This window comes from Protopterus annectens, chromosome 9.part0 (genome assembly GCF_019279795.1).
Source record: "Protopterus annectens isolate FY-2018-M chromosome 9.part0, PAN1.0, whole genome shotgun sequence".
Classification (NCBI taxonomy): Eukaryota; Metazoa; Chordata; order Ceratodontiformes; family Protopteridae; genus Protopterus; species Protopterus annectens.
In genome coordinates this window covers 86,667,524-86,692,558 of record NC_056743.1, presented here as the reverse complement: position 1 = coordinate 86,692,558, position 25,035 = coordinate 86,667,524, and the positions used below count along the sequence as shown (strand labels likewise).

The 25,035-nt window shown below is 42.5% G+C and overlaps 1 protein-coding gene across 2 annotated transcripts in view; it reads left to right on the top strand.

The window, feature by feature from the left end:
* Positions 1-25,035, top strand: part of LOC122811051 (proline-rich protein 12-like) — a 1,358,252-nt gene that overhangs the window by 754,016 nt on the left and 579,201 nt on the right. For both annotated transcript variants that reach the window (XM_044082594.1, XM_044082593.1), the window contains exon 5: positions 677-1,196. In XM_044082594.1, the coding sequence (XP_043938529.1) occupies positions 677-1,196 (520 nt within the window). The remainder of the gene's footprint in view (positions 1-676; positions 1,197-25,035) is intronic.

The following is a 25,035-nucleotide window of genomic DNA, read 5'->3' as shown; positions in this document are numbered from 1 at the left end:
GCAATCAGTTATTGACCAAGTTAAACACCTGGTCACTGTACCTGTTAGAGCAGTCCTAGGAAATAGAAAAAAACAGACAAAATATATTACTTAGCTGTTGTTTCAAGTGAAGTACTCATAGAAGCAGTGACATGTCTTAATAAAAAGGTAAATCTTAAGTGATGTTTCTAAGCAACCCTACAAAGAACAACAGTCTTGAAACATTTTTCAAAAATGGTCATTCAACATTAAAATAAAAATGTATTTTTGTCAGGGGGCTAGTCCCCTTTGTACTTTTCAGGATTCTACCCCCTCTTTATGTTTTGCCACTCTTACATCATACAGTCTCAAAGGTTTGATAAGGAAAGAGGGCATTTCTTCCTCTGAGGTTGTGAAATCTCAGTGTGGCAGTGTTGAGGGTGTGGGGTGCAGGAGGCTTTTACCTCCCCTTACAAAAAATAACTTTTGTAGGTGCCACTGTGCTGCACTGATTTGGTAAAATGCTATTCTCTGAAGCTGTTTCAGCTAGTGCCGTTTAGGTGAGACTGTATTTTTCACACAAGGGAGATTAGATGTTGAGGGTAAGTACAATGACTTGTTGCATGGACGTTCCTGAGCAGATGTAGAGGTATGGGGAAAAAGTGATTTGCCTTGGTCATTGGTGTGCGATAACTTTATATATTTTTCCAACTTGTAGATCAAACTGCAGTTGCCCAAAGGAAACCAGCCTGCGCAGATACAGCCGGAAGAGCCACCGCAGTCCGAAAATACCCTGGACAGTACTCAAACACGCGAGAAGATCAAGCAAAAGATCAAGGAGGTTGAAGAAAAGCAGCCAGAAATGAAGTCTGGTTTTATGGCTTCTTTTTTGGACTTTCTCAAGTCAGGGAAGAGACAGCAGCTGCCTTCAGCTACAAGCCCTTCTAAAACAAGGCCTTCCTCATCACAGAACTCCTCTCAGTCATCCTTTGGCATGGCATCTCAGATGCTCGCTAGTAGCCTAGAGGGCACGGACAGTGATAGCCTGGCAGTAATGAGCTGTACGAGTCCTTGCAAACGACTGGATGAGGAGCTGAAGCGCAATTTGGAGACACTGCCATCCTTCTCATCTGATGAGGAGGACTCTGTAAGTAAGAACCAGGACTTACAGAAAAGCATCTCTTCTGCAATCTCAGCTTTGTACGACCCTACAGATCGGAAGGAAATAGAAATTACAGGTAGGCTTTAATTTATTGATTGACACTGTTGTAACAGCTTTCCAAATGCAGCTCTTTTGTTGGGTATTTTATTTTATGAACTTTTGTGCAAACCCTCTCTATTGATTTTGACCTTATTTTTCAATTCATTGTATATACCTTTGCACTGTTTACACCCACGGGCTTGACAGCTAGTTTAAAATGCTTTTGTTTAGCTGCAAGTTTTCACTCTGTAGCACTTTACCAGTGTTGTGCTTGGCTTTATTGTTGATTGATCTAATCCCTTCCAACTTTATTTTTGTGTGTGTGTGTGGTTGAGGTTACAGTTCATGGACTTTGAAGGTCATTTGTACAGTAATGTCTGCAACACCTGTAATATGGATAATTGTTCTGTATAATTGGACAAAATGGGAACCTTGGTACATACTATGCAGCTCTTTACTACTATTCAGTTTCCTTTTATTGTGACCTTGTCAGCACATGACTTAAGAAAATAAATGTTGGACTGTTATGAATAACTAAAAGGCACAACTGCTTCCTCAGGCTGTTTTAAGATAATCTTGCTAATGAGATAGGATATTTTCAGAACAATTGTTGCTGGATTTTCTTATGTCTGAAGACAATAGTAGGCAAGTGGGGAGGTTTCTGCAGGTTCTTAGAATTTAAAAAAAAAACAGGGTGGAAGGCAGGGTGAAGGCGTTCTGAGCAAGTGCATAATCTGACTGAACTGAAATTAAAGTGAAGATTGAAAATGCTTTATGGTGTCAGAAGACGTAAAGATCTTGAAGCATTTTTCTTGTTAAAATTGCAAGCAAATTACAGTTTTTAAATTATTTCAATTATTGTTGCTTTTGGTAACACAGAAAAGACTTAAGTGTAATCTCTCAGGTTTTCTTGGTGACAACTCTTAATTACAGACATTGATTTATTTATTTTTTATTTGTTATATGTAGTAAACTAGCAAAATAAACAAATGCATTATTTTGAATGCTCTAATGTTTATTGCAAATTGTTATTGCCAAAACTTTAACTGGAAGCTGGACAGAGTTCTTACGTTTTTCAAGCTCATCTGTCCATGGTCACTTAAAACAATTGTCAGCTGATCAGTAGCAATATGTTAATGCAGATGCTTGACTGGTCAGATGTCAGCATTTAGGAGAAAATGTGTTTTTTTTTTTTTTTTTTTTATTGCAGGAAATTGGAAGTGGATAGTTATCGTCTCCTGTATTTGACCAGTCACTGTTTGAGATTTCAAGTCTGAGTGCATATCTAGTATTGAGATGTTTTATGTACTGACTGCTGTAAGCCACAGTTGGCAGCAACTTGTGGAACCTTAAAGAACTACCGACTTAGTTTGTATGTAATACTTGCATATATTGAACTGAGTTAAATCATTTAGTGGAGGTGGCCTGTTTTGCTATCATTTGGCAGTTAGAGTGATCACAGGAGTATATCTGTAAGTGACCAAGTCTTTGAGGTGATGGTGTTCACTTGTAAATGCTTGATGCAGTTCCTAGAAATGTTTGTCTAGTGTGAAAATACACCATGTGAAATAGGTTTGATCTGTTGCAGTGTCAGGATTGTTGTTTTTTTACAGTTTGATTGGATAACTCATGTTAAAATTCATGGTGATATGGATGCATGTATTTCTATTTTAAATATAGAATGTCACAACACCAGCACTCAAAATGGCAAAATTAAAAATGCTGCAGTGTTTTAGTGAATGGGAAGCCAGTTGTAGGAGACCACGATAAAGCAGGTGATCAAGGAATTTGCCCTTTCTCCTCTGTACTGCAGTCTTGGAGTTAGTATATACAATTGGAAGTTTTTTTTTTTTTTTTTTTTTTTTTGTGGGGTGGGGGGGGGGTGGTTTTGACTGTCAGTGTTATGGCACTAGACATTCAAAATGTTCAGTCTAAAGGCATGAATCCCATTACTGTATATCTTTACAGAATTCACGGTGATGTTGCAGTGTATACAATATTTCCTAAAGCTTGAATATGAGATTTTAGCAGCAGCAAACTACCTTAATTTTTTTATCCAAGTTTCCAAAGCCTGACTTCCATGTTCTTGTTTGGGCCTTCAGCATTCCTTTTCCTCTCATGAAGGATGCAGTTAGGGGAGACCTGGCAAGAAAATTTCACTTCTTTGCTATCTTGGAGCTCAAGACCCTCAGCTAAACATCTTACCTGTCAAAACTCCTTTTTTCTTATGCTTAAGTTTTCATTAAAAAAAGCTTAAAGTCCGGCATGACTCTGGGAAGACTTGTGACACTATAGAATGCTATGTTAGTGCCCTTTTCATATTGGACACTGTCTGGTGTCTGAGATGCTTTTTTGATTAAGGTGGCAGGCACATCTTTTGTGCCTGTAGCAGATGATGTAGTTGAGAAGGTTTCCCCTTGAGCAGGTGGACAACCTTCATCTGGATGCATCCTTTCACACCTTTTACTTAATGATTTTCCATTGTTTTTAAAATGCATCTGTGCAACACAGCAGGTGGTGCTAAAATTGCTGAACATTAACTTTTCAACCACCAGTGAACATGGACATTACTAAGTAAGAGCAGTGAACTCAGTGGCATCAGTGCAAGAAACATCAGTGTTGCATCCATTGACTTAAGTGTAATCTCTTAGTTTTTCTTGGTGGCCAGTCTTAATTACAAATGTTGACACGTGTGAAGGTGCCCAATTAAAGTTGGTTATTGAACTGTATGCTACCCCAAGGTAACATCAAAGTAGAAAAAAATAAGTCTGCTTGGTATGTGGTTTTAATGAAAAGTTTATAAAGGTTTCTACTAAAAAAACGCAAGGACTGATTTGTGGGAAAAATGCATTGCAGCCCTAGACTTAGTGATCCATATGTATAAATAGAGGAAAATCATTTTAATTTTCATTCCTGAAAAGTGTTTTGATGTGTTTTTGTAACTCAAGATTCATGTAATCAAGAACTCTTGCACATGGTTTGGAATGATGAAACCATGCTTGGAATAAATCGATTGAGAACTGCATTGCTGTTGTTTTCTTTATCATGTACTTTAATATACTGCTAAAATGCTTCATTATGTTCACCTTAATATATAATATCGTTGTGGCAGTTTTAGGTAAAAATGTAATGCAATAAGTTATTAAAAACAAAAAGAAAAATGCACATTTTATGCTGATAGCAAGATGAAAAGTCATGGTTGCAGTTTTGAAGTGACCCTGTTTATAACTTGCATGACTATTTGTGAATCTCTCATTGTGTGTAAGCTGGGCAGAGTATAGATATTCTTTTGCATAAGACTTGCTGTTTAAGGCTTGTGACAGACATTGGCAGATGGAACAGTGATGTCTGGAGGTAATGTGAATCATGTGACTGTGAAAATGAGCTAATTAATGCAAACTAAGCCTTCATTTTTCATAGAATTATTTTAAAAAGTATAAGTTTTGTCTAAGTTATATTGTCCCAAACGGATTGACATAGATTTTTCCCTAATGTTTTGTAATTCTAAGTACACCTGTAGAGGTTCACCTTATATGTTTGCATACTCTGTGACATCATGCACTTTCTCCATGTCACATTTCATTCACTAAACAAATTGTCATGATTAATTTTTTAACACCATTTTTAAAGGGACTTTGTACATGTTAGAAGTGGGAAGTACACTGGTCTTGAGTAGTATCTTGATTTCAGGAATGATGTCTAGACTAAATGTTACCATACGTCCGGGTTTCCCCGGACACATCCTCTTTTTGGGCTCCTGTCCGGGCAGTTTTTGAAAATTCTGCGATTTGATTGCAGAATTTTCAAAAATCAGGCATCCCTATTTCAGCGGGATTGTCCCGGGATCAGCAGTCCGATCCTGAGTCCCACACTGCCGGTTACAGTCCCGGCAAAACAGCCTCTGCTTTTTTTGTGATTGGCCGGTATACCATCCAATCAAAAAATTGAAAAACGGAGCTCTGTTCAATGCAGAACTGCTTGATGTTCCGCATTGAACAGAAGAGGGTCCTCTGTGCAAGTTTTTGATTGGCTAATATACAGGTATACAAGCCAATCAAAAAAATCAAAAGACTGAGCTCTGTTCTATGCGGAACTGCTTGATGATCCGCATTGATCAGGAGAGCGTCCGCTGTGCAAGTTTTTGATTGGCTCGTATACCAGCGTACTGGCCAATCAGAAATCGCCAAACATGGAGCTACTTGTCTCTTTTTTTTTTTTTTTTTTTGGGCTTCACCTAGTGTGAAAGACCTTCTGTCCCGACCCGGCCAATCAAGAATTTGGCAACCCTAAGAGGTTGAAAAAGTATGTGCTGGTATAATACCAGCACATATTTTTTCATCCTCTTTTTCATATAACCAAGTATGGTAACCCTAGTCTAGACAAGATAATTGGCTTTAACAATTGGGTAAGTTTTTGTTGGCGTTAGTCTAAGAGAATCCAGTATGCGATGGCCTGGGATGGAAAAATAGCTGAGACTTCCTATATTGCCAGAGATAGATTACACTTCTCGTATTAAGCTTTTCACATCCTGACTAAAGTCTTTGCTATCCCCATAATGTTTCTTTTTAGGAAGTCTCTGCCTACTGGACATTCCAACATAGCAAACTAAAGCCCAAAACTGGACAATATCATGGTGACACAACTTACTGCTAGAGGCCTAAACAGAAAGATGCCTGAACCGGAGGCCCTCCTGCAACTCCAACATATTTTTATCTGTGTGGTTTCAGTGCAATGACAGCAGTCCCTCGATACCAGGGATTAGTGCCCGTCTTTCCTTCAGTCCTTTGGGTAGCTCTGGAAAAGTATCTGTATTTCTCATAAACACCATCCCTTAACATTGAAAAACTAAGAAAAAACACCCAGCCATTGCTTATAACTTGTCCAAAATGGCAGTACCTACTCACATCAGTAGATGTAGCCAAAATATTAGTGAACAAATTCAGTGCAAATTTCACCCCTCAAAAAAAAAAAATTTCAAAGCCTATAGAATGTCAAATAATGTACCCAGTTGTCTAATTAAGCAGTACAAAACACACCCTAGTGGACCTGCTCCTACAGCTGTTCAGCCTGTGCCTAGACAGTATTTTTGTCCGTAAAGTATGGTACACTGTCCCCACTCTTAAATCCAACTTTGTAACCCTGTAGGCACAGACAAACTCATTCATGGTTCATTTACTACTGCTGTGTTACATAGTGAATCCATTCCAACATGTTTACAGTCTGTCTTTCAGACAATACAGTGCCCAAGATTTGGAAAACAGCAACTGTTAAACCGTTAACCAAGCAAAAGAATCCAGTAATTCCTTCCCACCACTGTCTCATCTCTATCCCCCCCACCTTATACAAAGTATTGCAAAAGTCATCTATGTCCAGCTCTTGCAGTACATCAGTTATCAGTTTCTTTCACAAAACTGCATGGTTTCCGTGGTCCTGCCATAGTACTTCAGCCACTCTCTGGTCCTTTACATATGATAATCTCATGGCCATGGACAAAGGTATGCTCTCAGTAGCAATTTTCATTTACCTAACTAGAGCTTTTGATATAGTCAATCACTCCTCTCTGTTAAACCATCATATTGGTGAGGGAATAAGTATGGATGCCATCTCCTGGTTCCACAGCTACCTCTGTAACTGAAACTTCACGATCAACTTCAAGTACTCCACCTCCCGTTTACTTAAAGGTGTCCCACAAGGATTTATAATTGCCCACCTCCTGTTTTTATCTGCATTGCCAAACTTCCCCTTGACCTTCCTTCTCTTTGTCTTAACTGTTTGCCAGTGATGTGGTACTTTACCAGTCAGCGTTCTCTCAGCACATCGCAGTATGACCTCAAGTGAGACATCTGCTGTTATTTGGCCCTCTTCAAAAGAAACCTTGATGACTGGAAGGGAGATACGAAATTCACCCCGGGGATCACGTCAGTCCTCCTGCTAGACAGGGGTCCAGGGAAGTAAATACTGTGGGAAGAAATAGCCAGGGAATTGTTGTGGCTAGGCTTGTATAGGCCCTAGGACTGATAGCCTAGTACCAACGTATGAACCTGTTCAGTGAATCACAAATAAAAACCTCATACTTAACTAATCAGAGTCAAAACATATGTTATTTGGGACCAGACAGAAGCTCAGTAGAGCCTGTAACCCGCTAATAATCCATGATCATAATAGTACCATACTAGAAAATGATCCCTGTTTTTTTAGTATCCGAGTCTGGTTAAACCCATACCTCACTCTCAGTATTCATAGGGACAGACTGATGTAAAAAAATATCATCTCCCTCCTTTCTTAGGCACAAAAACTGTCCCCTTTCTCTCCTGCACCTGCAGATCAGCCACAGTTAAAAGATATCTTACTCTGACAACTTGAATACTGTCTTCCACTGGTCTCTGCATCTGTATAAAATTCAACAGCCATGCAGTCCTTCTAAAAAATGTTCATCACTCAAGTCTGCTAGATATGAACACTTCTGCACAATTTTAGAAACCGGTAGATGGCTTCCAGTAAAACTAAGAGTTCTACTCCTTGGCTTACAATTGTTCAAAGGTCTCCATGAACGTACTCAGCCCAGCCTAACTTCTGAACTATTAAGGCAAGCTTTATACTACATCTTTGGAAGCCACAATCATTCAGGTTTACTGCTGACAACTCATCAGTCTAAACTGCATACCTCAGACCGTTTGTTTAACACCTGGCTTAATGCTGTGGGAATCCCTCCCTCACACCCATACAATTAAAATACCCCTTTGTACATTCCATTCCATGCACTGCTACAGAAATATGTAAAAGCACAACCCAAATGGAATTGGAACCAGTCTGATCAAATATCTGTAGAACCACAAAAAAGAGTCACTCAAATAGAACCAATAACCATGAAGTTGACAGTACATAAGGCAAATGGAGATTTTCAGCTTAAAAATCAAATTTAGATCGGTACTACTTTTAAGACACTTAATAATAATAATAATAATAATAATAAAAATGAAGCATCTAAGTGCTCTTCCATAGCATTCAGGACTTCATCAGAAATGACAAGTGCTTCACTACAAAGCATTTGCAAAATCACATTGTCCAATTACATATTTAAATTGAGTAGTGTTTGGAAGACATGCGTGAATGAGCGTGCCTTCGTTGAAGGTTGGGCGTTGAGCTGGCACCTTGGCAACGTAAAAATCTACTGCCAATCATTAGCGGACCAGAGTTCTGCTGTGGCGACCCCTAACCGGGAAAAGCCGAAAGAAAGAGAGAAAGTTAGCCAAAAATACAATCCAAATTAATGTCATAGGTTCATAGGTTGGTACTAGGCCATTGGCCCTAGGGCCTATACAAGCCTAGCCATAACAATTCCTTGGCTATTTCTTCCCACAATATTTACTTCCCTGGAGCCCTGTCTAGCAGGGTGACTGATGTGATCCCTGGGTTAAATTTCCTATCTCCCATCCAATCATCAAGGTTCCTTTTGAAGAGGGCCAAAGAGGCGCTCTGCTTGACATGTATGGGCAGTCTATTCCAGAGTTTGGGAAGTCTCTGGGTCAGGAACCTATCCCTCCAGCATGTTTTATAAACAATTATTTATAGGTTCATAGTTTGGTACTAGACTAACTGCCCTTGTGGGCCATTTTAAGCCTAGCCAATTACCCCATGTTAGAATCAAACCCTATACCTTGTGTCTGTAATGTAAACACCTTAACCGTTATGCCAACCTCCCACCCCCCCCTTCTCAAACATTCCCTTTTCCAAAAGCTTAAAAGTTAACTTCTGACCTGTTTTGAATGCAGATTTAGGTTTTAACCCCACTGCTGTTAAAATGTCAGGGTTAAACTTCAGAATATTCCAGGTTTTATTAGTAATGTCCTTTACATTACTAGAAGCGTTGTTGAACCAAACTACCATCGCCCTAGCTAGTATTTAATTCTTAATATTATTCGAATCATCTATATGGACACACACATACTTAGTCTCTTGGAACTTTTTTGGGAGATTATACCCAATTTGGTATCTCCTTCAGTTAATTTTTTAACCACTGATGATGTCGACTTTTCTTCTTCCGTACCTTTGGAGAAAGGTTTGAACTGGTTTCATGACAGCTTAGTTAAATTTGAGAAGTTGAGCAACGAACAAATTAAACCTTATTACTGAGCTAACTAGGTTAGTATTCGAGCACAACTATATATTTTTTGAGGGAGAACTGTTTAAACAAATTAAGGGAATGGCAACATGTGTACCCATTTATGCTAACTTGGTGTTATTTTGTGAAAACAGTTTTTCAGTCAGATTTCCCAACACATTTCTTTCTATGCAATAAAGTTTTTGGATGATATCTTTATCTTATGGGAAGGGTCAAAAGAAAATATTGACCAATTTGTGGTCTACCTCAATAATATAACTTCCTAAATTTACCTTTGTCCATAATAAAAGGTTGGTTGACCATTTGGACAGTACAGTTGAAATTAGTGACCAGGGTTTCACATCTAAAGTTTTCAGAAAACCTACTTTTAGTAACTCTTACCTCCCCTACATTAGTGCACGTCCTTTTACACACAAAAGAAAGTCTAATTAAAGGTCACTGCATCAGGATTGCAAGGATGACATCTATGAAAGATGAAGTTTGGCAGGAATTAGAAAAATTGCAAAAGATGTTTATTGACAAGGGGGTACCCCTCTGAACTTGTGAAAATAATGTCCTTGAGGTGGCAAATGAGTGGGGTAAAAAGTACTCCTTTTAGGAATCTGGTTGAAGAGAGACAGTAGGGCTAATATAGTTGATCCCAATAATATTAAGAATAAAAGATCAAATAGGACGATAGTAGTAGAGTTCAACAATGGTTCAAGGAATGTAAAGGACATTATTAATAAACTGGAATATTCTGAAGTTTAACCCTGATATTTCTCAATGGTAGTAAGGGTAGAACCTAACTTTGTAATTAAAACAGGTCGGAATTTGAAGAATATCTTTGAGGTTAATAAACTAGTGTCAAATTTGAGTTCTGGAAAAAGAGAAACACAACTAAATGTGAATATAGTACCCAATGTAAATAAATTTATGTAGGGGAACCGGTGACATTGGGAAATTTAATAAAACCAAGATGAATTTTAAAAAAGGTAATTGTAGTAGCAAAGTGGTCTACTTAGCTATGTGCACAAAATGTGATTCTTTTTCTACGCAGGTAAGACAGAGAGGCTGCCAAGAAAAAGAATATAGAAGCAGTTTATAATATTAAAGTTAAAAACACTATGTTCTTTATAAACACAGACTAAAAAAGTAATGAATTCAGATTTGCTGTATTTGAGGTAGTAGAGATAAACCCGAGAGGTGATGACTTGGAGAACAGGCTGGAATATAAGGAGCTGCTTTGGCAATTTAAGGTGATTGTGATTAGCTACCCTGGTTTTAATGACCATGTCTCTAAACGGCCTGTTTTAAAATTACATGCAGCCAAGTTATAGGGAATGCTTTTAGCCCTACATGTATTTTTAGGGAGATTGGTTTCCTAGAATTGTTTTTAAAAAAATTGTTTTGTTAGATTTTTCTAACTTTTAAGCTTTTATAATAGGAAATGTTTGGAAAGGGATTGTCTGACTTTAATTTTGATTGTATTGTTTGGCTACTTAATTACTTCTTTTTATATGCAATTGGATGATGGATTGGTCTTTATAAATGTTTTGTAGTGAAGCACTTTTCATTTCTGATGAAGTCCTGAATGGTATGGGCAAAAGTGCTTAGATGCTTCTTTTTATTATTATTATTAAAAGTATCTTAAAAGTAGTATCGATCTAACTTGATTTTTTTAAGCTTGAAAACCTCCGTTTGTCTGTGGTGGTGACAAATAGCCTCTCTACTTGATCTTCTACATACTCTCTCACACACACACACTCTTACATACACTCTGCCTTTCACACACACACTCTCTCACACTCTGTCTCTCTCTCACACACTCTGTCTCAATCTCACACACTCTGTCTCTCTCTCACACACTCTGTCTCTCTCACACACTCTGTCTCTCTCTCTCACACACTCTGTCTCTCTCTCTCTCACACACTCTGTCTCTCTCTCTCTCACACACTCTGTCTCTCTCTCTCACACACTCTGTCTCTCTCTCACACACTCTGTCTCTCTCTCTCACACACTCTCTCTCTCTCACACACTCTGTCTCTCTCTCACACACACTCTGTCTCTCTCTCTCTCACACACACTCTGTCTCACACTCTGTACTCTTCATCTATCTGTGAGAATTTCACTTTATCTGAAGGTTACCCCCTAAATGGCATGTGTACACTGTACATTCTACTAGTTTTGTATTTTAATTGTATTCCCATTGTTCCTGTTAGTGTAACTGTTAATGTTTGTGTACCCTTTGTGATGTAATTGTACTGTTAATCTGTGTGAGCGCTGATGTTTACATCCTGAGTCGAGGCTGAAATTGATCAGTTCTAATCAGTGCATTACCCCACTTAACAAATTCAGCAGTCAAAATGTACCTTTATGCACTTCAGCATGTAGCACGTACACTGCTGTAAAGCATTTGCCCTCTGTCATTTAGTTTTCGTTACCTCCATTTTTGTTAAAGTTCTTTGTGAAAGATCTATTTTTCTACATGTGTATAGATGAGAGTTATCAGCGACCTTTTATTTCGGCTATATCAGCATAAGGATCGTATGGGGATATGCCCCGAGACTTGAATGGACACACCACAATGCGTACATAATGACGGATCTATTAAAGTCTGTGGATGATCACATGCTATCCCCACAGTAATGTCCTGGGGATGCAGTAAGTTTATCTGGACAGTGGCTTAATGAAAAGTTATAAAGCTTTTTATTAAAGTACTGCCCAAATATGTAATGAATGGTATGGGAGGACATTTATTGGGTATCAAATATATGCAGAGATGCAGGTATGAAACTCATTGAAACATTTCAAGCTGGTTGACTTGCCGGTACTCTTGCTGCCTTTATTCATTTGGTTTTATTTGGTAATTGTGTGTGTTGTTATAGTTTTAATATGTATTAGTATTTACATAGTGAGTTATGTACAGTGTGTTTAAATGTGTTAGTGTGATTAGCTGTGCACTGTTGCTATGAGTCTAGTTAATCTCTGCATGTAACTTGCTTTCACCTCCTGATGGTCTTTGTGTTTCACTGTTGCAGTCATCACCTGTGGGTTATCCCTGCTGTGGTAGCACTCGGCAAGCCCGAATACCAGTCAATGTTTTTCTGCATTGGCTGCTGTCAGACGTCAGATCGTTAGTGCTATAAAGGAAGACAGCTGATGCCATTACATCAGTCTTTCTTGCCATGGAGCCCGTAGCAAAAGCAGTTCGCAAGTGTTCCAGTTGGTCGCTACCAGAGATTGAATTACAGCTGAAAACATCTAAAGCTAAGTACCCCGTTGGGGATCCTTTTTTCTTGTCTCACCTGTGGAAAGGAAATACCACACCAAGACTTCCATTCAAACTGCGTCACTTATTTAGGCCCAGACCACAATGTCCCTCGTTGCTGGTTCTGTGCCCTCTTTTTAATGCGAGAACCACTCGTCGTAGAGCTCTTTTTGTAGCTAGGTATTTTCGTCTTTCGTCTTCGCATTCCGAAATGCCATCCGTCAACCAACACCCGTAGACATTTTGAAAAAATGTAAGGCTAAAGATAGAGACAGACCACACAAGGCTAAGCTTTCCAACGACTCTACCGCTAAGCAGGGCATCAGTTCTTCGGAATTCAGTGAGGTGCCTTCGCAGCCCCTGATGCCCAATTCTGTACCTTCACAGGCCACTACTGATACCCTGTCGGAGTCCGGTATGCCACAGAAATCTTCTTAGTCTTCCAAGCCAGTGGTTGTCTCTGGCGCTGCAAGCAGGTAAAGGCTTCCGAGGAGGTCTTTCGCACTACCGATTCTAGACAAAAAAAACTGCGTCTTCTCTGACTACCATTTCTCTCAGACCGATGGATACTCTTAGGCCTGCCTCTAGCCACCATTTTACTCCTGTTCCACCACTCCAAGCTCAAATGTTTAAAATGGCAGAGGACCTTATCACTCTTATCAGGGGTAGTCGGGCCAAATCTTCTAAAAGGAAAAGAGACTCTTCTCCTGAAACACTGACAGAACAGGATTCTTTGGAGTCTGATTATTTAGATTTTGAAGAGGAACAACAAGAATCCATTCTTTCTGGCTCCTCACCAGAAGATCTTTCCTCTGGGGAAACCCTTCACACCCTCAGGGAACATCTCCATTGGGAATCCCAAGTCTTCCCTCAGTCTAAGAAAAGACTCAGAGTTTCTAGATCTGCCCCAGCACAGACCCTTGGCCATCCCTCCAATCTTAGAGGTGGTTGATAATCTTCCATGAGTCCAGCTTAGTTCTTGACGTCCTCCCACTTGGCCCCAGAAAACCTGACTGGTATTACAGAGTACCAAATTCTCACAAATACCTGTACAGAAATCCTGCTGCAGACCCGGAGGTCATTACACAGGGACTAAAAGGAGCTAAGGATAGTTCCGCAAAGAATCCTATTCCCTCTGACAAGGACTCCCGAGCTCTGGACAGATGGGGTAAAAAAAAACTATACACCTCTGCAACCTTAGCTATCAGTGAACTCAACTGTCAGTTCCACATGTTAAAATATCAACAACACACTTTGGAACTATTAAAGCAAAAGATTTCAACCTTTCCTGACTGTGCCATTTTGAAAGAGTTAGCAGATTTACTGCACTCTACTAGTCAAGTGGCTAACCACTCGGTGGATATGACGTCCTATAAGCCTCAAGCAAGGCAGCAGTGTCAGGATCCGTCATTAGGAGACATGCATGGTTGAAGGAACAACCTCTCTTTGATCATGTCAAATCTAAGTTACTGGATACACCCTTGGATAAGGACAGCTTATTTGGAGCAAACACAGAAGAGGTGCTTGAAAAGATGGAAGACAAAGCAAAATCTATGCAAACAGTAAAATATTTCCTTCAGGTGCAACTCCTAGGTTCAGCAGGAATTTTCCCTAAAAACACTGGTCTTTTCCCTAAAAACACTGGTCCTTTCCTGCACCTAGCAGAGAGGGGCAAGGTAAGCCCCACAGGGATAGACCACCCAGACTCCTATCCCAGGGACAGCAGAGAACCAAACAGTGGACCTCTTCCACTCCAAAGGCAGGGAGTTCTAAGCCATTCCTCTATGGCAAAAACTCTCAATGGCTCCCTCTCCCCCCTCTCCCCTCTTTTCACTCACCAAATCTAGGAGGAAGGCTCTCCCTCTGCAAAGAAAACTGGCTTTCTGTAACAAAGGACCAATGCGTCTTAAAGATCATTTTTCAGGGGTACAAATTCTTCTTCAACAAACTCTCAATTCTAAGAGGGTATCCAGACTTGCCTTCAAATCAGTGGGCAGAGGCATGGAAACAAGTCCAAACTCATTTCCCAAGGAGCAGTAGAACCTGCCCTCTCAGATCAAACAGGCAAAGGTTTTTATTCCAGACTATTCGTTGTTCCCAGAAAAGAGGGCACTTGGTGCCCCATCCTGGATTTATCCATTCTGAGCACCTTCCTGGTGGTCCCCAAATTCAAGATGCTAACCTTGCAGCAGCTGCTGCCCATGCTGACCAAAAATGCATGGTTAGTTACCCTAGGTCTAAAAGATGCCTACCTCCACATCACCATAAGGGACTCCTGCAGGAAATTCCTTTGCTTCAGAGCAGGCTTACAACACTTTCAGTTCTCTGTGCTACCTTTTGGCTTATCTACTGCACCCAGGGTATTTGCCAAATGCTTAGCCACAGCCATAGCCTTTTGCAGACAGAAAAATACACACGTTTACCCTTATCTGGACGACTGCCTCATTCAGGCAGTTTACAAAGAAAAGCTCCTCAGGGACCTCCTCTTTGTCAAAATCCTCCTAACCTCCTTAGGGTATACCATCAACAAGAAGAAATCAAGGGAAACACCCTCCAGGAAGATCATTTTTTGGGAGCACTGCTGGACACAGCATCTCAAATGGCCTTCCTCTCCCCAGAAAAGCAGAGCTTCCTGCCTCTCTACTTTACACAGCTGGCTTCCAGATGTCAGCTCACTGCGAGGAAGTTTCTACAAGCTTTGGGGTACATGACGTCTTGCATCCTTCTAATTCCTTTGGCCAGGCTTCACATGAGAAAACTTCAGTGGTACCTACAGAACCTTTGGTGTCAGCACTCTCACCTCTACAGACCTCTCTACCTCTGATCCCCTGTATAAGGGCCAAGTTTCTCTGGTGGGCAGGAGCCTGTGCCCAGAACAAGTGTCTTTTCTTCACCCTCCGCCTAACTGGGCAGACCATTACCATTGACTCCTCAGATATAGCTTGGGGCACTCACCTAGAAGGTAGGTGCATCCAAGGGCTTTGGGATGCCCAGCACCTTCCCTTACACATCAACCAGAAGTAAATGATGGCAGTACAAAAGGCTCTGACATCCTTCAAACCCCATCTTAAGCCAGGGGTTCTCCTTATCAAAACAGACACCACCACAGTAATGTGGTACGTCAAGAAACAGGGAGGGACCCAATTTTACCCTCTGTGCAGGCTAGCCATGAACCTCTGGCTGACAGCTTCTTCCATGGGGACTACACCTGATAGCCCAATACCTGCCAGGAATCAACAACAACCCTGGCAGACTACTTAAGCAGAAACTTGCTGGACCCCCACGAGTGGCTGCTACACAGAAAAATCTTTTTACAAATCACTCTGGTGTGGGGGACCCCATAGGTGAATCTCTCTGCTTTGCATCTCAACCATCAGCTGAAAAAATTCTGTACTAGGGAGTACCACCACCTAGCGTGGAAGGTGGATGCCTTGACCTTCCCCAGAACACTCTGTATACACATTCCCTCCTCCACCTCTTATTCCTCTGATCAAAATAAGAGAGGAGGGACCAAAGGACATCCTCATTGCTCCAAATTGGCCCAGACAGCATTGGTACCCCTTATTGCGCTGAGCAGCCTGACCTTACAGCCTCCCAGGCAGCTTCCCCTGATCTCAAACCTCTTAACTCAGGTGGGGGGAGGGATGCTGCACCCAGACTTACAGACTCTCAAACATCAGCATGGCTAATACTCCCAAGGCAAACAAGGGGCCCCTGTTAAGCAAATGGGTCCTAGACATTATCACAGAGGCCAGAAGGCCCAGCACCAGAAAATCTTGTGCAGGAAAATGGAAAAGATTCTGCTCATGGAGCCAGTCCAGAGGAGGCAATACTTCACAACCTTCCATCCCTCTTATCTTGGTCTACCTAGGGGTGCTACTTAATAGTGGCCTCTCCTTCTCCTCTATTAAAAGCCACGCCTCAGCCATTTCAGCTCATTTTGATTCTCCCATCCTTTGATTAAGCAATTCCTCAGAGGGGCTTATAATATCAGACCTACCAGAAGGCCATCCACGTCAGCCTGGGACCTGAGTTATGTTTTGGAAAAACTTACTTTACCATCCTTCGAACCTGCTGCTTCAGTAGAACTAAGATACCTCTCCTGGAAGACTGCTTTTCTTCTAGCTATCACCTTAGCCAGAAGGGTTTCAGAACTTCAGGCACTGATGGCCACTGAGCCCTTCATCTTCCATATAGACAGGGTCTACCTGAGGGCTAATACCTTCTTTATGCCCAAAATGGTATCTAATGTAACTGTCGACCAAGCCATACAGCTTACCCACCTTCTTTCCTAACCCTCAAAACAAGGTGGAAAGAATTCTGCACTCGCTAGATGTGCACGGACAGCTCAGATACTATCTGGACTGTACTAAACCCCTCAGGAAAATGGACCAACTAGTTGTCAGCTTTACCCCAGGGGCAGTGGGGAAGCCCATTTCCAAACATACAGTTTCCAAATGGATATCACACTGTATCCATTTCTGAAGCCCCCCACCCCAAAGTCTGTTTGAACCCATTCCACTAGGGCAGCCTCCACTTCCACAGCATTCCTCAGAGGAGTTCCCACCTGGACTTCTGTCCATACCTTTACCAAGCATTACCACCTACCTCAATTTTCTAAGGCTAGGGCAGGGTTTGCCTCTGCATATGTTCTTCGTGTTTCACTGTTGCAGTCATCACACTTGGGTTATCTGCCTGCAGGTAGCCCTCAGTCTGCCCGAATATCAGAGACTTGGTAGTTCTGCGTCCATTGCTGTCACTCCAGGACTGACGTCAGGTCGTCAGAGGTATAAAAACAGGCAGCCAACGCCATTACATCAGTCTTTCTTGCAGAGGAGCCCAAAGCAGAAGCAGTTCGCATGAGTGCCGGTCGGCCGCTACCTGAGTTTTCGTTTCCGAATTGAATCATCCTGAAATCTTCTAAAGCTAAGTACCCCATTGGGGATCCTTTTCTCTTGCTCTAACTGATGTCAGAAAAAGTTAACAATTGCCTTGCCTGTGGAAAGCAAATACCACACCGAGATTTCCATTCTTACTGCGTCACCTGTTGAGGACCAGACCACGACTTACCTCGCTGTCAGTTTTGTGCTTTGTTCAACGCCCGAACTATTCGTCATCGGGCCCTTATCGCTAAAATGCTTTCGTTCTTGATCTCCGTATTCTGAAATGGCTTTGGTAAGCCATCTGACTACCGATCTTCTGAAAAAACGTAAGGATAAAGACAGAGACAGACAGCACAGGTCAAAAACTGCTGATGACGTTTCCGTTAAGCTAATCACCAGTTCACCGGTACTCAGTGAGGTGTTTTCGCAGCCCCTGATGCCTGCTTCGATGGATTCGCAGGCCGCTACTGAGTCCCGTTGAGAGTCCGGTATACCGCGAGACTCTTCTTTCACTAAGGATCCTGTGGATGTCTCTACTTTGGATGGGTCCAGAGCCACTGTTCAGGCACTGGCTTCTGAGGAAGTTCTTCGCACTACCGATATTCGACACAAACCGACTTCTTTCGCGTCTTCAATTCTGTCTAAAATTACCGAGATTTTCTTCATGTTTCACTGTTGCAGTCATTACATTTGGGTTATCTGCTTGCAGGTAGCCCTCAGTCGGCCTGATTAACAAAGTCTTGGGTCCTGCATCGGTTGCTGCCCTTTCTTATATGACGTCAGGTCATCAGGGATATAAAACATGCAGACTACGCCATTACATCAATCTTTCTTGCCGTGCAGTGCCCGAAGCAGAAGCAGTTCGCAAGTGCCAGTCGGCCGACTCCTGATATTTTCGTTTTTGAGTTTCAGAACTGAAGTCTTCAACTAAAGCCAAGTACCCCGTTGGGAAAACTTTTTCTTGCTCCTTACTGATGTCAGTAAAAGTTAATAATTGCATTACTTGTGGAAAGCAAATATCTCATAAAGATTTTCATTCGTACTGTATTCCTTGCCTAGGCCCTGACCACGACATACCTTGCTGTCGGTTTTGTGCTTTGTTTAATCAGCGCACTATCCCATCGTCGGTATATATTTCACCTCTAAATATTTTGGTTCTCGGTTTAGTTATGCAGAGATGTCATCGGTTAGCCATCCGACTACCGGGATTCTGAAAAAACGCAAAGATAAAGACAGAGACAGGCTGCTAAGGTCCAAAACTGCCGACGACGCTTCTCCTAAGCCAGTCGCCAGTTCTCCGGTACTCAGTGAGGTGCTTTCGCAGACCCTGATACCCGCTACTTCTGATTCGCAGGCCTCTGCTGAGACCAATTCGGAGTCCAGTATACCGCGAGATGCTTCAACTATGGAACCCGCGGATGTCTGTACCTTGGATGGGTCCGGAGCTGCTGTGCAGGCACCAGCTTCTTAGGGTGTATTCAGGCCTACGGACTTGCATATTAAACCGACACCTCCTTCTTCTCTTAGGCCTAAATCTCGAACCATGCCTAAAAAACCGAAGCCCAGGCCTCTGTGCCTAAAAAAAAAATTAAAAGAATGGCTGAAGATCTAATAACGCTAATCAGGGGTAGCCAAACCCCGCCCCCCCCTTTCTAAGAGGCCTAGGATTGAACTGGTTTATGAATCTTCTGACCAGGATTCTGTTTTTTGTGATTCTTCTGATGATCTGGATTTGCCCTTATCTACTTATGAGGATTCTGATGTAGAGGACTCCATTCCCTCTGCTTCCCCTCCAAAGGATTTTTCTTTTTGGGAAACCTTACGTACTCGAAGGGAGCATTTTCACTGGGAAAGCCAGGATTTTTCTGATTCTAAAAAGAGGCTTAGTGATTTTTTACTCCTACCACAGCATAGGCCTTTAGCTATTCCTCCTGTACTAGATATTGTTGATGCTTTTTCGGAATCTAGTTTGGCCCCTGATTCCTTGCCTCCTGCTCCCAGAAAACCAGACAGATACTATGGGGTCCTTGAGTCACACAAGTTCCTTTTAAAAATCCTATTGCGGATCCAGGGACTATTTCACAGGGGCCCAATGGCATTAAGGTTTCTACTGCTAAAAATCCTACCCCTTCTGATAGAGACTCCAGGGCGCTGGATAGATGGGGTAAGAAGGTTTACACTTCTGCAACTTTGGCCATTAGGGCTTTAAACTGCCAGTTTCATATGTTAACAGCAACATGTTATTGGATTGCCTAAACAGAAAATGATGTTGATTCCTGACTGTGTGGAAAATAAAGAATTACAAGATTTAATGCATTCTGCTGAACAAGTTGGAAAACATACTTTGCAGTGTGGTTTTGATTCATTAGAGGCCTCTTGCAAGGGCCACTGTTACTTGGGTCTGTGCTCAGAAGGCATGCTTGGCTTAAGGAGAAATCTTTGCCTGATCATATTTAAGGTAAATTGTTGGATGCTCCCTCAGTATGGAGAACATCGATGTCTGTGCAGTGACTGAAACCTGGTTCAAGGCTCCTAAGAGCACCCCAGCACTACCAGATTTTACCTCATGTCATGCTTTCCGGCCCCAAAACTTGGACCGAACCACAAAAGGAGGGGGAGTATCCATATTCATCAGATACCCACACCTCCAGGTTAGTGGCAACGCACGAAGCATCGGAGACCATCCAGGTGCCAACTAACCATAGGCAAAACTGCCCTACAGGTTGTAGCATGCTACAGACCACCCTCTCAAACTCAGGAACCCCACTCGGCCTTCCTGAAGACACTGGAGAGTATGAATGTCTCACCAAATACCATCATATTGGGAGACTTCAACTACCCAAACATAGACTGGGAACATTACTCAAGCCCCAACACCCTAGCCCAAAGGTTCCTAGAATTCATAAACTCAAATGCGATGGAACAACTAGTCACCACTCCCACAAGAGGAGATCATATACTAGACCTGATCATCACAAACATGGGGACAAAATGCTCCACACCGGAAGTATACCCCTCATTGGTGAGATCAGACCATAAATTAATCTCACTGGAAATCCATATCCCGCCCCCACCCCCTGCACAAAAGACCACAGTGAAGAACTTTTCAAAAGCCGACTTCACACTTCTTAAGACTGAAGTGGTATCCTTCAAAAGGAAACCACAACCCACACTGCTGAATCCTTTATAAATGCCTTCTACGGGCGCCTTCAAGAATGCATGGATCATGCAATCCCTAATAAAACCAAGACCCATTCCCCCAAAGGCAGGCGCCCTGTCTGGTGGACCCCAGCCATTAACAAACTTTACAACAGGAGGAGGAAGCTACTAAATGACAGAGCAAAATCCCTAAAGGGGAAGGCATCTCTGATCAGTACTAGCAAAAAACTACGATCACTCATAAAATCATCCAAGGCCAACTTTGAGAGAAAAATCGCAAAAGGCACAAAAGACAATCACAAGGCCTTCTTTAGCTATGTTAGAAACCTGGGTGGAAACTCCCAGATATGCTCAGAGTTGGTCCAAAATGACACAAAATACACTGAACCCACAGACATTGCCAACATTCTGGCAGACAGGTTCATTGCAAATTTCTCTGCCCCCCCCCCCCAAAAGGAGAAATATCTATCCCAGCAGAGTGTAGCCTCCCTAACATCTCAGATGCCCAGGTGAGTGCCGCCTTCTCCAAAGCTAAAAACACAGCATCAATTGGACCGGACGGTGTCCCGGGCTGCGTGCTACATGAACTCCAAGAGGAACTAAATCCGCACATAAGGCTGCTGTTTAATCTTAGCCTTACTACAGGTTACGTACCCAAAGAGTGGCGTACAGCAACAGTGGTCCCACTCCACAAAGGCGGTGCTTCTACGGACCCTGGAAATTACCGCCCCATAAGCTTGACGAGCCTGGTCTGCAAAGCTATGGAAAGGATCATTATGGAACTCATAAACAAAGACATTGGGGACCTACAGACATTGGATCCTACCCAGTTTGACTTTGTCAAGGGCAGATCCTGCCTTTTGAACTTGGTCGACTTTTTTGAAACAGTCACTAAGGCCATTGATGAGGGTAAGGCAGTTCACACAGCCTACCTTCACCTTGCAAAAGCCTTCGACACAATACCCCACTCGGGCATCATAGACAAACTCACCAGCTTAAATGTAAACCCATATGTCACAAGATGGGTTGCAAACTGGCTCAAGGACAGAACCCACAAGGTCAGAATTGCTGGAGCCATGTCAGACTCTAAGCCAGTCACAAGCGGTGTCCCACAGGGCTCAGTCCTGGGACCCCTCTTATTCGGCATTTATTTTTCCGAGGTGCAAGCAAACATAAGAGGATTGTGGCTGACAAAGTTCGCAGATGACTGCAAACTGGGCGCCATAATTGATACTCCAGTGGACCCAAGCATCCTTCAGAGAGGCCTCATAGAAACGGATAATTGGTGCCAGACCCATGGCCTTAAACTGAACGCCAAAAAATGTGTAGTCATACCCTTTGGGAAAAACAAGGTACCCCCAAATTACCACATAGGTGGTAATCCATTAGGTATGGAAGAGGTAGTCAGGGACCTAGGGACCCAAGTTGACAGTAACCTCTCATTTGTCACTCACATTGCCAAGTTGGTTAGGAAGACCTTCTATATTGCCCACCTTATTATGAAGGGATTCACATCCAGATCAGGAGAGGTCATTGTGCCCCTGTACTCTTCTCTTATCAGGCCCATGGTTGAGTACAATGCCCCATTTGGGATGTATCTTACCCAACACCTGCAGCAGTTGGAAAGACCCCAAAAGTTCCTCACCAAGAGGATAAAGGGTCTCAAACATATGTCATATGCTGCCCGGCTGAAGAAACTCCAGCTCTATTCAGTCGCATACCGCCTACTCAGAGGTGATCTATGCCTGACGTACAAGGCCATGTCCAAACCGGAAGTAATGGACATGCTCCACCTCAGAAAATCCAAATCCCATCAGAACCACGAGAGCAAGAGATTTGAACCTCAACACAGAAATAAATAGGGCGTGCTGGAGGGACAGATTCGTAACCCAGAGGCTCCCTACACTCTGGAACAGAATCCCAGTCCATGTTAGGCAGAGCCCCTCACTAGCTCTCTTCAAGAGAAATCTTGACGAGTGGATGGGAGATCGTAGGTTTACCCCGGGGTCATCTCTGTGTCACTACTAGACAGAGGCACAGTAAACTAAACCCTAAATGGGCATAGTATTCTCATCCCAAGGGGTGGTGAAAGCCACACACACACTGGCTAGGCTTATAAATGCCCTAGGGCAGATAGCCTAGTACGAACATATGAACCTAAATCAGGACCGCCTGTTTGGTAACAAGGCTGAGGAAGTTCTTAAAAAATGGAAGATAAAGCTAAATCTATGCAAACTGTTAAAGATTTCTTACAAATTCAGCCTCCTAGATTTAGTAGTCACTGGCCCTCTAAGAACTGGACCTTTCCAGCCCCTTCCAGGTCTTCTCAAGCCAAACCCAGACACAGCAAACACCCCAGGTTTCAGTCCCAGGGGACACACAGGACTAAGCAATGGGGGGTCTCCACTTCCAAATCTGCGAGTAATAAGACTCCCCCCATGGTAAATTATCTCAATGACTTCCTTTTAAAATTTCCAAGCACTTATCAACTGACTGCACCTTTGGGGGGAAAGATTGCTCTTCATGCAAAGAACTGGGAACTCATTACCCATGACAAATGGGTTTTAAATATAGTATTCCAGGGATACAGATTTCACTTCCACACATTGCCAACACCAAACGGGTGGCTGAACCTACCCCAAAATCAGTGGGCAGAGGCCCAAAAACAAGTACTTTCTCTCTTAAGCATGGGGGGGGCGGCTATTCAGCTGGTACCAGAAGAGGAAAAGGGACACTGTTTCTGCTTGAGGCTTTTCCTGGTACCCAGAAAAGACAATTCATGGTGTCCTGTCCTGGACCTGTCTACTCTAAACAGCTTTTTGGATTCCAAAATTTGGATTCCAAAATTCAAGATGCTGACTCTTCAATTACTTCCTATGCTAGGCAAAGATGCCTGGTTGGCAACACTAGATTTAAAAGAAGCATACCTGCACATCCCAGTCAGGGAATCTTGCAGAAAATTTTCAAATGACAGAGCCAGTAATATGTTGTGTCTTTCGGCTTTTCCCGATTAGGGGTCGCCACAGTGAAACTCTGGTCCGCTAAAGATTGGCAGTAGATTTTTACGTGCCGAGTTGCCGGCCCTGACGCACAACCTTCAACGAAGGTATGACAGAGCCAGTAATATAACCTTTAATAAAAGCACAAAACCTCTCTAGCGCCTCGGCATTCAGCCTTCCAGGAGATAACAATGCCCCTCTGTCATTTGAAAATCTTTTGTACTGTATTTGGTGGTTCTGGAATCTTGCAGAAGATACCTGCACTTCAAAGCAGGCTACACGATTATCAGTTCTCTGCACTGCCCATTGGCTTATCTACTGCACCCAGGGTATTCACAAAGTGCCTAGCTCCAGTTATTGCATTTTGCAGGCAAAGAAATATTTAAATATACCCATACCTGGACGATTGTCTAATTCAGGCAGAAAGCCAGGACATACGTTTGAATCATCTGGCCTTTGTACAAAGTGTTCTAACTTGTCTGGGGTACACCATAAATGAAAAGAAATCACACCTGGTACCCTGTCAACAAATTATATTCCTGGGAGCAAGTTTGAATACAACTTCCCAGATTGCTTACCTCACGCCAGAGAAACAAATTCATTCGACCACCTACTTCAGACAAGTGGCTACAAAAACCCTGTTATCTGCAAGACAAATACTGCAAGCCTTTGGGTTCATGGTCTCCTGCATTCTTTTAATTCCATATGCAAGACTTCATATGAGGAAACTACAGTGGTGTCAGCATTGTCAAGATCTAGAAGCAATGATTCCTGTCATACTTTGCCTACACCTAGAGTTCCTTTGGTGGGCAGAGGCCTGCCACCAAAACAAGGGACTACCTTTCACACCACCCCCTGCCACCCAAACCCTAACAGACACATCAGACTATGCATGGGGGGCTCAACTGGCAGGGAAGTGCATTCAGGGCAAATGGAACCCAAGTCAAATGCACCTGCATATCAATCAAAAAAAAAAATGTTAGCTGTACAGAATGCTCTGACAGCCTTCAAGGACCACATTCTTCCAGGACAACTAATGGTAAAGATGGACACCACCACTGTTATGTGGTACATAAACAAGCAGGGGTTGTACACATTCTTACCCCCTCTGCAGGCTAGCCATGGCATTGTGGAACACAGCCTTGAGCTACCAAGTGCACCTACAAGCTCAATTCCTGCCAGGAAAATTAAATTCACACTGGCAGACAGACTAAGCAGAAACCTCATGGACCCACATGAGTGGAAACTGGAACTAAGGATTTTCAACATGTTGACAAGCAAATGGGGGGGGAGCCCAGATATAGACCTGTTTGCCTCTCCCCAGAACTACCAATTGGACAAATTTTGCACAAGGACTTAGGTTCATAGGTTCATACTAGGCTATCTGCCCTAGGGCATTTATAAGCCTAGCCAGAGTGTGTGTGGCTTTCACCACCCCTTAGGATGAGAATACTATACCCATT